The following is a 15,527-nucleotide window of genomic DNA, read 5'->3' as shown; positions in this document are numbered from 1 at the left end:
TGTTAAAGAGAAATGTATCTTTCATATGACCAACCATACTGTCCCAAATCAAAGCAAAAAAGTAAAATTGCAAGTTGTTGTAATTAGCAGAAAGTACACTAAAACCATTGCTAAAACTGGTTGAAAGAGTGGATTTCACCAAGAGAAGCACCTGTCCACCGAATATAACCAAGATAACATCAAATAGTAAGCATTACCCTCATAGAAGTGCTCAAAATCTACAGATTTCAGCTTGCTGTAATAAATGACAATAGTATGTAAAACTGTCTCAAAATGAAGCAATCACTGATACATAGGTCATTGCAACTGCCAGGTAGCAAGATACATCCAACAGTGAGTGTCTAGGGACAAGAAGATACCAAGAACTGTCAAACCAATCACCTGTCAGTCAAGAGACATCTCATAGGTCTAGAAGTCATGCATGTAATGGGTCTCGGGGTAAGAGAAGAGACCAAGCACAAGCACAACTGATAGAGCAAGAAGCTCAATACATAACCATCCAAGGTGCATACAAAACTGACAAACTTGTGACAGAGATAGGTGATTGCCCCAATAGGCATATCAAATCAGCCCACTACAGACTAACTGCAGACATAAAGCTCTTAAGAGAGCAAATGCATGTAATTGTCCCCAAGCTCAAGCTCAAGTGTAAACAAGACTTTGTGTACATCCGAATATACCAAGAGGCTCCCACTGGAAGTAAAGTTAGATGCAAAGAGAGCGAGTAACACTCTAATACATTGAATACATAGCATCAGACATGCCAAGTCCTAGTAGCGTACATCTGGAGTATAAATCCCAAGCTATCTCAGACCCATAAAGCATAAGCCTAAAAGCATTCAAAGAGCATGTAACTGACAAACAAATGTAATGCCTAGTAGATCCAAAATGCTCAAATACATCTGAAGACGAAGCTCCAAGTAACTGTCAAGCATGGGCAAACCAAGTGGCATCCATATCTAACCAAAGCATAAATCCAAGAAGCCTAAATGTCAAGCAGTGACAATAGGCATAAACCGGTCCAAAGCATGCCAACTAAAGCCAAATGCCAGTGATGACGACCAAGGCGGAGCCTATTCCAAGCTCAAAAGCATTCCGAAACCAAGAAGAAGCATTTCACAACCTCCAAATACATCGAGATGATCATTCAAACCTCCAGTATCCATGAATTAATGCATACACCAGGTAAATGAGCTTCAGCCCACTATATTACAGCAAGCAATTTATTGTTAAATGAAGCTCAAATGGTGCTCAAATCTACTCCAAATTAGTCCCAAAGCATAGACATAGCATCCATAACATCCAGGCATCACCGAGCATCAATAGGCACCAAATGGGCAATGCCAAGAAGCATCAAACAGTAAATGTCAAGTGCTGCCCTGTTTTGATAGTCCCGGGACTACGTATATAGCAAAGGGCTGAAGGGAGAAGCACTCAAATCGATCAGTGAGAGCCAAGCACTAATGCTGGGGAGTCCAGGAAGGTTGCCAAGAGTGTCGGGAAGCCAAGGAAGAGCAGGGAAATGCTAGGATCAGGTTAGCCCAGCCCCCTAAAAATGCGCCAAAATTTACACTGGTTGTTCTTGGGGGCTGAGGGGTCTGCAACAGTCCTCGGGGGCACTTGGCAATGTCGAGGGGGCTCCAATGTAGCCCGGGAAGAAGCCGATGAGGGTTCGGAAGCTCGGGGAGGAGGTGGGAGATCAAAACATACCTGCAAATGAAGGTGCCATGGCTGCCATTGAAGCTCGGGTTGAAGCTCTTCAAATCTGGGCTGAAGAGAATGCCGTGCAAGCTCCAATGCCTTTGCTCTGATACCAGTTGGAAGGGAAGTGGAACTGAGGAGGAAGAAGCTTGGCGGTGAGAGCTATGGCAGATGGAGAGCAAGAGCTAAGAGAGAAAGAGACTCAAAAGTGGGAACTCCAACAACCACAGTGTGTGGTCAAGCCTTCCTTTATTCAAACTGTCACTAAAAGAATAAATAATAAGTGACTGTGACGGGCACCCACCATCTGCATTGTGCAGTGGTGGGTACTGTCAGTGTAGTAATACACGGGCGGCTAGGCAGAGGCGCCTTTACCCCCAACATTATTAAGTATTATTGTTCAGTATGATTTGGTATTCCTTTCCCTATATCGAGTATGGATATGGTGTTTTGATGTATTCTGTGGAGACATCTTTACTCAATTAGAGGATTTGTTAATAAGTAATATAGAGTTGTTTGAAGCCTTTTGATGCAACCTTAGTTGAGTTAAATAGATGTGCATTTTAAATTATTATCATTCCCCAATAAAGTGAATGATAGATTCTTGTCCTTTTATGCTATCAATCTAAAATTTCACAATCTCTTTCTACAAGTAGTAGCAAGAATACACCCCTCCCAAATGTAAATATGCCAGCAAGTGAAAATATGTTTACAAAAGAATACAACTCTTAATAATTCCACGTTAACGCAAAGTTTGTTCATTTTTGTCATCCTATGTTATTTGTGAAAAGGTGTCATTGGTTCATTTGTAGTGCAAATGCAAAATTGTTATACATAGTGCAAAATAATCTCACATGTAGAATTCATTGTAATTCATGTACTAATATGTGTGTGACCTTTATATCTAAGTCCTAACGGAACACCATGAAATATGGTACTCTATATTTACGCATGCACAATGGGGCGAAGGCCAAGTGCCTATCCATGCATGCTAGAGGCTGCCATTTGTGGGTGTATAGATATAGATGTAGCATTCATTCCTTCCTTTTTTGGTCAATGAATAATAAGGGAATGTTGCAACTTATGCATTTCACCAAGACTAGAGCTCTTCTATATGTCTCGTCTCCTTTGCCTCCCTTTCTATGCTTTCGTTTTCCTTCTACCACATCAACTTGTACTAGAACATTGGTTCTTTATATTTCAATGTAGCAATGGAGAGCTTGGGCTTCATCCATCCTCTATATTAGTGCTTTTGCCATGGAGGTTACTGACATAGCAAAGAAGGAATGCCACAACACCATGATAGATGTGTAGGGCCATCAACACAAGGAGATGATGGACTTGGAGCATAAGAAGTTAGAGATATCAAAGAACTTTATCGATGGTGTCGAAGGTATGGCAACGGCTTTGAAAATGATGGCCAATAAAATATAGGAACCAAAGAGCCATGCCTTTTGTAATGCATTACCAATGCAAATATGTTTGAGTCTACCATGCTACGTGGATCTATTTTGTTACTTATTGTGCCTATTGAATGTTTGAAAACAAAAATGAGACCATTCTAAAATACAAACCATGTGCTTTCCTAGGACATAAAATGATACAATTGATTACTTCTTTATACTATGTTTGTGATGAGTTACACTTCAACTGTGTTTGATAACATGCTTCTCTTTAAAGTATGAAAGGTGGAATATTTTAGAAATGAACAATCGAAAATGCAAACACGAAAAATAAAACATTTTTACTACTTGTAGCAAGATACACAACAATTACTACAAGAGATTACAATGGACAAAATGAAAAGGGTGTGAGCCAAAGACCTTGCATATATATGTACTCCATAATTTCATCTTGGATGTGTGCACCAAATCAAAGCATCTAGTGATAGATCTAGATTGACATATGTGAAGGGATTGTCCGTAAGAGGATCATTGAGATCAACTAGGATATCATCAAGTGGAATTTCTCTTCTTCATCAAGTGGCATTGGATCATCCAAAACATTTATTAGAAGTTTGTGTCGAAAAGCACAAGGAGTGATCAGAGGCCAGAGGGAATCAATGTCGGGAGATGACAGTCTACCTCCAATATCTTCCACGTCGTGCCCTTTAGTTGTCGTCATAGGGCTCACTTGGCAAAGATGCAATTGAAGGAAGTTGTAACAAGCAATGTAGGGATCACCCAACATCATCAAGGGTGATGGAAGAAGCAAGAAGCCTCCATCACCCACAATGTATTTTTGAATGACAAGTCCCAATTAGTCAAGTGGCTATCCATATAGGCATTGATGGCCCTGACAGAGGTGATAGAAGCTCGAGTTTTGAAGAGTGTGCTTGTCATTGGCACACCCTGGCCATTTGACATTTACATATAAACTTATTGCATGAATCACATATGCCCTAGATGATCATATTGTAGTTTGAGTATTAATCAAACCAAGGAGTACCATTCTCATTAGGGGGGAGATTCTTGTTTTATGTGTGTACAATCAATTGCATCGCAACAATTGGCTAGGTCGAGAAAAGCTTTAAAGCCATCTTTCACCTTTGCAAGATTATTTTTTGTGGAGGGCCAGCGAATGAACTAGGGACCATATTGCATAATGGCATGCATGAACTCATGCAAGAATTTTGGGACTATGGAGTGATCACATCCACACATGCCTGCCACATGTGCATGGGTATTCCCTAAAGTTGAGAGCATGATGACGATCACTACTTTCTTCTCCACATTGAAAATACGCCTCGATATGGTGTGAAGAGTGTGGAAATGTTTCCTTGCTGCAAATCTACACGAAGGAGCTTATGGACAGAGGTGAATAGGGGATATGGAAGGCTAAATGACTCCCTCCAATGTTCGCCATCTTCTTGAGTATTGAAGATGAAGTGGTTCTACCAATGGTTTGAAGAACTTGGTTTTATGTACCAACGTGGAACATGGCCCCTAAAGATTATTTTGAATCTTGGTTGCCTTTGAATAGAAGAAGGCACACCCAAAACAATGTCAATATTATTGAATGGACTATTCTATGAGGCCCTCATTTTCATAAATCAAATGTAGTAGCAAAGGGCATGAGGATGATGCCTAAAGGGTTTCCCAAGACATGACAATCTCAATGATAGCGGATTGTATGACGGGCAAGACATGTCCCAAGAAGGACCTGATATGTTTTCTTTGATGTGCTACAAGTGGCATTTACAAATGAAGAGGCCGATGCAACAAAGGCAGGTCCATACTCTACAAAGACTAGCAATAGATTATATTCAACATAGTGGATAAGATTAAATATCAAATAAGTAATATTAGATTATTGTAAAATCTGAAGCACTACAAGAGACTTTCCATTTGTTAACATTCCGTTCATAGTATCTAGACATGAAAATAAATCTACCATATATATCTATCATTGGTTATGGGTTATTCAAGAGGGGTATCACCTATCATATGCATTTGAACCATCATGCTGTACTAGATTCCTAAAGAATTGCCTCCCATAGTAGTTAGGCTAGCATGTTTAGTGTGAGAATCATGTAGGTGTGCATAACATTGAAGAATCACATGTATTTGCTTATATCTATATTTTTTGTAAATCAATGAAAGGAAATAGAGCTCATTATTAGCTCAATGTATCATACACAATTGTCTGCCCTAGTGAAGGTAATTTGTTTTTATTATATAGAAAATGTTGAGGGTAAGGTTATTTAGACCAATTTATAGGGTGTGATAGATCAAGACATGAACAAATGTGTAGTTCAATCTTAGTTATGAAGGCCAAATATAATGATTTATGCATAAAATTGAGATTTTGCAATATGGTTTGTGACTTATGTATGCAATGGTGTGTGTAGTTGTGCACACTCAACACACCTAGGTGTGAACGAGCATGTGCATGGATTAACTACTTGCTAAGTTGTCTTTCATATGTACTTTAGGTGTATGCACCCGTATATGTGTGCTACCTCACTTACTTGTATGTTCTATGTGTGTATTTATGTGTCCACGCTTAGCACATACACATGGATGTGTAAGTATAAACCTTTCAAATTTAATGTGAATGTGTTCTTGTTTTTTCATCCATGAATATGTACTTGTGTGAACATTACATGTGCATATGGCAAGTGCACTTCTATCCCTCGAGTTAACTAGTTCTAGTGTGAGTTTTGGGCCATCATCCACATCATTTAAGGCACCCTTTTGTTTCCCTCATGGCACACACTAGGGCTTATAGGATAGCAAACATATATAGCCAAGGTTAAGTTATAAGGAGCAATAGTAACACACTCTTGCACAAGCATTAGTTTAAGGCATCACCAATGCATGCAAGGGGTAGTGACACAAATATGTTAATACTTAGGTCCATACACAAACCATCTTTAGAGTACATTATTCTTGCAAGTGTAGTAGGAGGAGGCATTTCGCACAATTGTTCGTTACATCATAGGATATGTAGGTCATACTTAGCATTAATTAATGTATTGAGTACTAGCACTAGAAGTTTGAAGCTTCTTGCATATAGCCAATTCAATACTTGTGTACTTAAGGGGTAAGGGTTCTTGCACATTAGGTTGTTACATTCATACATAGGCACTTCGCATCTATAAGTCATAGTATATGCTCCTACAAAGCTAAGGGCACATGCATGTGTATTAGTTCACATTGACCAATAATTTAGGAACATTATTGTTAAAGGTCATGTACATGAACCCAAACCTAGCCATCCGTCTTAGTTTCATACACACTAGGTCTCATCCAGTCACAGACAACACGATCAAATTTCATGTGCATTTGAGGCTCTTCAACTTAGTCTAGATTCATTTGGTTTGGGTTGCTAAACTGAATTGAGTACTATGAGAATCATTAGGAACATGCACCGTAGTTCTTTTGTGTGTAATTTTAAAAGAGGTCAATTTAGTAAGATGAATACAATTGTTAGAGTATTTTTGAATCTATCATAAGATGTCATAAAAGATTTTGAGCATGATCCTTGCATTATGGCATTAGATCTTATGAATGTGTGTAGAATGGAAGATCATTGCCTTTTTTTTTTGGCTTATTTGCATAATTGTATTATTGGTATGGAATCAATTTATGAATTGAAAGAGCAAGAAGGAGAGATAGGCATGCATGAAAGTACCCATCTTGACCCTGGGAATGGGTAGGTGCCGCATGGAAGGACCTACCCATTGGCTAGGTCCCCCTATGCACACCTTGGAGGAGATGCCAAACACAAGTCCTAGGAAGTCCCTTTTTATGTAGGATGTCACCAATCTCCATGTTTTCGACTTCTCAAACCCATTATTATAGAAGTGCTTTATTGTCATCTTAATGGAAGATGCAACTTCCCATATTTAGTAGTATATAAACATGAGTGGATTCGTGAAAGAATGATCTTATGCACCTAGTTTGAGGTTTTGTTACTACCTCTATGAATGAACCTTATAGGTTCAAAAGGGAGATGATTGTTCTTGCTTTTTCCACATTGCAAAAGCAACTATATGTACTAAGTCGAGGTATTGAAGGCAAAAGTATCAAATTTGGTTGTGCTGATGAAGTGAATGCATGAATTATGTTTGGACCATGTGATTTTTGTTTGCATGGTTGTTAGCGAGAAATTAGCTCTCTGAATCTCTCTTTCTAGCACTACATATGTGTCCAACAATTGAATACAAGTTGGATTATTAGAAAACACAGTTGAAGTGGGTGAAAATGTTGGGGAAGTCCATTTTCCATGCAAGCATGAGTGACAAGATGAATGTGTCATCTATATTTGGGACTGTTTTAAAATTTGCTATCAAGGGAAGTGCATAAACAAATGTGGTTTGTAGGTTATTTTTTTATCAATAGTGGGTTCTCCCTATACTAGCTTTAGTTTGTTGCTTAGAAAGGGCACTTTTTGATGGAGAGAGAGAGAGAGAGAGAGAGAGAGAGAGAGAGAGAGAGAGAGAGAGAGAGAGAGAGAGAGAGAGAGCATATGGATAGCCCACGAATTCTGGGAAAAAACAAGAATAAGGGATAGTAGGTAGGTCAATGATACTACTGACGTGTAATTTGGGGGAAGGAGGAAAGAACCCTGCTAAACCTGGTGCAACCTGGGAACCTGTGGCTGCAGGTTGGCATGTGATTTGGCACTAGGGTAAAACTCCTCACCCTTGTGCAACTTAGCTCTTAGGAGCTGGGCTGGCCCTTACCTCAAGGAATCTTGGGTATCAAGTAAATAAAGACCGGCATTAAAAAAAGTAATAACAACACTAATGAAAATGTTATCTGATTCTACTATTAGGATTTCAGAAGGATAGAGACTAGTCTCTAGACTCTTAGAGATGGGGACCGTAGTTTCGCCACCCCCCTTATCGTCATCTGGTCCTGCTTCCGGTGATGACGATGGAGTGGGGAGAAGAACAGAGACGACGAATAAGAAGGAAGAGCGAGGGGGGCTAGGGTTAGCCCTGGGCTTCGCCAAAGACTTCGCAGCAGGAGGCCTCGCAGGCGTCACCTCCACCGTGGTCTTCCAGCCCTTCGACGTGGTGAAGACGCACATCCAGGGGTCCTCGTCCTCTCCACCGCCCCGTGTCACTGAGATTGTCCGCCTCATCCTGTCGCGCTCTGGAGTCCGCGGCCTATGGCGCGGAACCGTGCCGGCTTGTATCCGCGTCGGCTTGGGCGCAGGCCTCTACTTCACCATGCTCGGCCCTGTGCTCTCCGTGCTCTCCACTGGCTCGTTTGTGCAAGCGAACACGGCTGGCAGTGCCGAGAGCTTGAAGAGCAAATTGCCTGTCCATGTCACTCTTGCTGCTGGAGCAATTACGCGATCAATTGCTGCCTCTGTGGTGTGTCCCATTACAGTAATCAAAACACGCATGGAGGTAAATGCTCCGTATCCCTTAGTTGGCGGTGAGGTCAACTTTTATGGTGTTTATACAATGTGTCTGAGCAGTAGCTTAATGATAGGTTACATATGAGATTTTTCTCACAAACTTGACAATGATCATAGAAAATTTATGTTGTTTATACAGTGTGGCTGAGCAATAGCTAGTTTTCTCACAAAATTGACAATAATTATAGGAATTTTAGCTGAGGCATGACGTTCTCCAGAATGTTAACATTGCAATTTTTGAGAAAAGTTTACAGGATCCTATGGCTATTGGATGAATGAAATAGAAACCTATGCTGCAAAACACCTTGGAGGTTTGCTGAATTAGGAAAGCTGTCTCTACTCAAGTCATGTGGTCATTATCCTAGCATATTGGCTTCCTTGTTGTACAGCTTTTTTTGTTGTGGGGAAACCCTGAAGGTGTACAAGTAGGTGGAGTATTATGGACAGAACCATAGAATGGATTTCATTTAGTGTTGAGCAGTTCTCTTTGGGGACCTTAAAAAACAACAATGGCTTTTGAGGCCAACATTGGTTTTCTCAAGACACTTGAGCTCTGGTGTTGTAGGATTGATCGAGATTTTAGAAGACCATGTGGTCTTCCAACTCCATCTTGCTCCATAGATTACACCTAGATCTTCTTTTATCAATGAAATTGATAGATTGAGTGAAGTTAATCTTCTGCATAGATTCATAGGATGCTACTGCAGTAGTTCTAGATGGTATCACACATGATGGTAGCTACTACCTTCATTGAGATTCAAAGATTGTCAAACAGTGCTACGAATGAGATTGGAGAGTGTAACTTCAATTAGAATTCCATCTGAATGTTCAGGTCCCGCCTGATGGAAGCATTGTCCATGTGGTATTTAGAAAACCAATGTAGGTTGTTGCAACTAATGTGTTTGCATCTCCATGAAACTTTTGGAATTTGAGAGTAAAAAATTCTGAAGTCTCAAGAACTCCTTGCCACAAGTGAAAGGTTAGGTGGAGGAGGTTTGTCAAATACATTGGTATCGTGACATTACCCATGGTAAGCTGGGTTTAGAGGGCTGGATCTAGCTTTGGGACTAAACTTGGATATTGTTACTAATGTGGCTCGTTGCTGAAGAACAAGGCTACTAATTGCATCTACTTATTGGCAGCTTCCAAACTTTGCCTAGGAATCCATGTGGGTCAAGTAGAAAACTTAAAATTGACTTGATTGCCCTGGTTTATATGGAGAGAAAAAGTTTGAAACTTCTTGAAAAGCAGTCAGATGACTCTAGTATTGAAGTTGTCTTCACAATTTTGAAAGAGGAGGTCTGCTCCACTAGCACTAGAGACATAGGAAATCGAGTGCTAAAGTTTGAATTGATAATGGTGTTGCCAACTTGGGCACTTATCCATTGAGAAGTGTGAAGCTTGAGAAGTACCCACATTGTGTTGTTGAAGACTTAAAGCCTCCATGGATTGAATTGAAAGTCTAGAATTTTGAGCCTAATTTGATGAGGAGAGACTGGAAAAACCTGCGCAACTATTGTCTCCATTGCGAAATACAGCAAGTCAGGTCTGATCTGGAATGAGGAATTTACAAAACTCTGATGGTGCTTTTTGGAGATAGAAAAACAACTAAGTAGGTCTATGGGGCTGGTCTAATCCAAAATGGATGGCTGGAAGGTCCGGTGATATGTGTCGTAGCTGGGGGATTGCAAAAGCATAGTATTTTAGGACTGAATTCGGAAACATTGGTGAAAATTGCCATGTATTGTTTGTTGTCTTGTATGACTCTACAACACCTTGTTCTCTCTCATAAATATAAAGGAAATATTAAAAGTTTGAGCAAGTCTTGAAACAAGCCTTCCTTTTGAGATAGGGTGGAAGAGAATCTAGTTTAACACTTACTACAGCAAGCGAGTAAATTCACAAATCTGAAATAAAACTTAGGCACAAAAATATTGGATAGCTGATACTTGATTGGCCGAAAAGTGATGGGTTGAAACTTAATTTTCAATGGTTCACAGTTGGTTCCATGGACAACAGCATGTTAGTAAATGCCATTGATAGTTTCAGCCATGGTTATGTTGAGAATATGCTTTACTATGGTTGTGGAGTTGGAATAGTTGAGAAACATGAGTTATGGATGCATCCAATGGGTTTGTAGCAATAACTCTGGGCTAATTCTTAGTATTATCTAATGTTTATGCTGGCTGAAATTTTTAGCAAGGCTTGGGGCATGTGGCATGGTTAGACAATAGTAGCCAATGTTGTGGCTGTGATGTCTTATGGAAATTTCAGTGTAGTATGCTTTTCCCTTGGCACAATGCAGTGTAATTGAGAACAATTACAGGGATTTTAAGATTGACCTAGCCAATTTAGTTTATGGCCGATGAAATTGATTTTTTGAGTACTAGATTAATGTTGGAAAATAAAATTAAAAGGCTGTCACTTGGCAAAACTTGCCCATGCAAGCGAGAAAAACGTTTTTAGAGATTGGTGGAAATCTATTCCAATCATTTTGAGAGAGAAGAAGGTTGTAAGAGAGCAAGGAGATGTTGTTGATGTGATTTGTAGCCACCATGGACTAGTCCCATAGCAAGTGACAGCAATTTGGAGCCCTCTAGGAGTAGGTGACAGCAGCCCAGGGCCCTTCTAGTGCAAATGACAGCTTACAGGAGGGGCCAACAGTTTTTCTAGTGGTCATAAGCTGTACATGACAGCTTCCATGGCTATTTGAGCAAGGCAGTAGCAAAATTTCAGCATTTCTCGATCATGGTGAAACTTTGAAATTTCTCTCTACAACAATCTATCTCATCTCCTAGCTACCTCTCAAGTTATCTCAGCATTTTCTAGCAATTTGAGCCATTAGAGGAAGAGTTTTCCGTCAATCTTTGCTCTAAACCCTAAGTTACAATAAGAATTAGGGTTTTGATAGCTACCTTGGGATGCATTTTTAAAATTGAGGGCCTAGGACTTGAATTCCAATAGTTGAAAATGAGGAATTTTAGGGAGATTCAAGAGGCCGACCAACCAATATTAGATTTGGGGCTGAATTTCTCTTTCAAGGAGTAGGATGAAGGCCAGTCCTCTAGTAAACCAAGGGGCAAATTGTTTTGGAGGCTTGCTGTTCAGTTTTGACAGCAAGAGACACTTGGATTAATCCTCTAGCAAACCAAGGGGCAAATTGGTTTGGATGCTTGCTGGTCAGTTTTGATAACAAGACGCACTTGGATTAGCGGGGATCTCAATTGTACTCCTTCCATTTGCAATATAAGATAAAGAAATACGGCAAAGGGTGTCAATTTTGGGGTCAACAGAGTGTCCAATGTCCAAGATTAAAGTGGTAAAGTGTGCATTTTCAGCTTACATGACTTTTATGCTTATTGCAATTAGTGCTTAATTAGGTTATTTACGACCCTATCCAAGGAGGAAGGCTGGTTTCAGTTGATATCAAGATAGCTGTTGGGAAATCAATTGGAGAAGTAAACACAAGAATATCTGATGAAAATCTCTCTTGTAAGTGGTTGTAGATAGGCAACTGTTGGGTAGCCCTCGAGGAGTGAAGAAAACACAAAGACGCATGATATGATATAGGGCTTATAAAAGGGGTGTAATATTCTGTAGATAGCATGAATTTGCTGCAAATGCAACCTCCATAAAGTGGCTAATGGCTGGAAACTATTGGTTGGGGTGGCGGGGTGGCAACAGGAGTTGGGAACACAATATAAAGATGAAGATGATCTACTGTATTAGTCTAGGGAGGAGTGAAACCAACAAACATAGCAATGGAAATGATGAAGAACAATGTGCTAGGCTGCGTGGACTTAGATGTGAAGGTGATCTCCTAGAGGTATCAAGATGAGATGGCCATCACTACAAATTGAGATATCTGCTAGAGTATAGGTGTGGACAACAATGATAGAGGGCTGAGGCCAAAGGGATGATGGGGGAATGATGAAGAATGAATGAGAGATTAAGTGTGGAGTGAAGATGGATGAATGGGCGTGCCATGTGCCCTATTTATAGGCATGTGTTACAAGATTGTTTGGGGTGGCGTCTAGATACCAATTAATGATACAAAAAAGCCTTTTTGGGGCTATGAATGGAAACCAATTAATGGAATACAGAGAACTTAATGACTTTGGTTTCTGAGCATAGGAATGTGTATTGGAAGAGAGAATATAGGCTAGGGTACCCTGCAAGAATCAACAAATATGTAGGTGGAAGGTATGGTAGGATTACAATCAGTGTTTCCAATATTTTCAACTGGAGGAAGGCTTCACGATCCGCTAGATTGAAGGGTCTATGGTGAAAGTGGGCTTAATGATAGAGATTTGGTCACCTCTAGGATGGGCACATGCATGTACATGGCAAATTAGGATAGTTTGTGAAGCATTGCATTGTTTAGTTGGAGGTTAGACATCAATTTTGTGTAGTTGCTAGGTTTGGCCAACGATTTGGGCAATTAGATCAAGGCAGGCAGGTCGGATAGATTTTCCACATGGCATGCATTGGCCTAAACCCGGGTCATAGTCACATCATTTTGTGTGCAAGTTGAGAGAGTTTTCCAGGTGGTTATGCTCACACAGCCCTTGTACATGTTTGCCTTTAGTATTCGGCATTCATTCTCTGCAATCTTCAGCTTCTCTCTCTCTCTCTCTCTCCCCCCCCCCTCCCTCCCTCTTGTTTCTTTTAGTCTTGGCTATATGCTTCTGCATTTGTTGCACTTTGAGATTAGCTGCTTTTGGTTGCGCACTCGACGGAGAGGGCAACTCAGAAAGAGAACATGACTCATGAAGTCTATCCTCAAGGGAGACAAGGGGTGCCTAAAGACCAAAGTCCAAAGTAGTGTAGTGTTGGCGGTCCAATTTGGTAGCACCTTGGGGGCAAATGGTCTAGCTGCATATGATTAGTGGATGTACCTTGTTGTGGTGGAGAATGACCCTCGCTTTGGCTGTGGAGGTGGGGTAGAAGTACCCTTGCTTGATGTGCTTTTGTTTTTAGGTGTGGAAGGGGGCCAAGTCTTGGGTGGATTGCCTTTGGCCTTTGAGCAACATTTGTCATCAAAATGACCAAGCTTTTGGCAATGATGACAATACTTGTTCATTTTAGGGATATTTTGCCAAGTTGGTTTCAATCGTGGAGGGGAGTTACTTTGCTCCTCACTAAACGACTTAGTCTTGGTGGTGCTCTTTCCACCACCTTGCTTCACCTTTTGGGAAGTCAAGGCCCTCTCTACCTATGAATATTGGGGTTTCTTATGATATTGATCAGACAACCTTGTGAAATGCAAGAGTTGATATTCAAACTCATAGAAGGTGGATAATTGGGGCTATGAGATAACTTATTGGATAAAATTAAAATAATATCGTGGTAGTTTGTTCATGAACAAAGTGACTTGATTTTCAACTAACTTGGGTAAGCCAGTTGTGGTGAAAGTGAGTGATTGATACAATGGGTATGATTGCGAGTTGTGCACTAGTCAACTAGATGTCCCCAATGCTTAGACGTAAGGTTAAAGTGTTGGAGTTGGGATTGAAATTTAGGCATAAGACCCTACAACATCTCGACTATAGGCAAGGTATTTTTTCCTTTCTGAGAGTGAGCTACCTTATATGGGAACAAGTGGGAGTCAGGCTGGGGTTGTTGTCCTTGAACAAGTTTCCACAAGTCTTGGGAATCCAAGATGCGCCACATCAAATTAGCCCAAGTTGTAAAGCTAGACCCGTGAAAACAAGTGTTATTTGTATATGCATGCTTGGTTGATGTAGATGGACGGATGGATGGTTGGATGAGGTGAGGGTTAGGTGAGTGGCATAGGATAGAAGTGTGGGGACTAGGTGTTGCACATTTCATTGAAGTGCTTGGCATGGTGACTCTAGAGGTGTGTCTTAGAGAAGGTGATTGACTCATGTGGGTTCCTAGTGCTGAAATGGTGTAGGTTGGACCACTTGGCATTGACATGTTGGAAAACTGTGTGGCCACTTGTGGGATGCGAGAGTAAGGTAGACTTGAGATGGGGTTGTAGGGTACCCTAGCGCATAGGTCCCCATGGAGGTTGGTTTGGGCGGAGCACCTCCACCTAGTTGTGCAAAACCAAGAGGACCGAAAAGAAAAGGATGTGGCAAAATTTGAAGATTCCCCTAGTGTGGTGTGTGATTGGATAGGTGGAATGGTGAAGAGTGAGGTGAATAATGGTGTAAAGGTAGATGTAGTTGCAATAGAAGAGAAGGGTGGGATTGGAAATTGCGGCATGTCGGGGATACATGTGAATGGCGATGAATGATTTTGTTGAAATTGAAATGTAGATGATGATGGAATGATGATACATTAACTTTAGTGACTATGAGAAACAAAACTCTTCTTGTGTTTACATGACCGTCCTACATGGAGGTTTTGTTGCTCCTACAAAATCATTAGGCATGTGCATCGAATCTAAGGGTAATGTTGGGAATAAAGGGCCATCGCGCCTTTTACATGTGCACGGGTGTGAATACACCCTTAGCACATTTGTACTTTCATATATATATCTATCTAAAAACCTAAAGAGGAACACTCGTCATTGTACCCACAAGTCATGCTCACTCTCACTCTCACTCTCACTCTACTTTGCACACACTCTCTCTCTCTCTTCTGCTGTGTAAGCACTGCGTGTCTTGATCTTTGTGCCATAGGTCACAATAAACTGGTATTAGAGCGCAAGTGTTGAATGCTCCAGCAGTCGTGCAGGAGTCAGACGGCAGAGTTGGAGTTGCAGGTTGGGTTGTAGGCGTGAGAAGGCTAAACAAGCGGACAGTTGACGAGTTGAACTGTTGGCAAGGACCAAGCCCAAGAGACATGCAACCAGGTTGCAGGCGTTGTTGACAGGACTGATGGAGGCGTGCAGTCGCGACAGACTGTTGGACTATTGTGTTGACGGCGGGACCAGTGTGGCAACTGCACGGCGACCAAGAGGGTGCTAACGGATGGGATAG

General features: G+C 40.9%; 1 protein-coding gene across 4 annotated transcripts in view; it reads left to right on the top strand.

Moving 5' to 3' along the window:
- Positions 1-7,996: 7,996 nt before the first annotated feature.
- Positions 7,997-15,527, top strand: part of LOC148016494 (uncharacterized) — a 73,541-nt gene continuing 66,010 nt past the window's right edge. For all 4 annotated transcript variants that reach the window (XR_015688154.1, XM_087664590.1, XM_087664589.1 and 1 more), the window contains exon 1: positions 7,997-8,566. Coding sequence is in view for 3 of the 4 variants with exons in the window: in XM_087664590.1 (XP_087520716.1) it covers positions 8,024-8,566 (543 nt within the window). In the remaining variant the exon portion in view is untranslated. The remainder of the gene's footprint in view (positions 8,567-15,527) is intronic.

The sequence above is a fragment of the Lygodium microphyllum genome, chromosome 23, assembly GCF_053477565.2.
Source record: "Lygodium microphyllum isolate KBCC chromosome 23, Lygodium_microphyllum_v1.1.10, whole genome shotgun sequence".
NCBI classification, from domain to species: domain Eukaryota; kingdom Viridiplantae; phylum Streptophyta; class Polypodiopsida; order Schizaeales; family Lygodiaceae; genus Lygodium; species Lygodium microphyllum.
The sequence above is the reverse complement of the archived record's forward strand: the minus strand, read 5'-3'. Positions and strand labels throughout refer to the sequence as shown.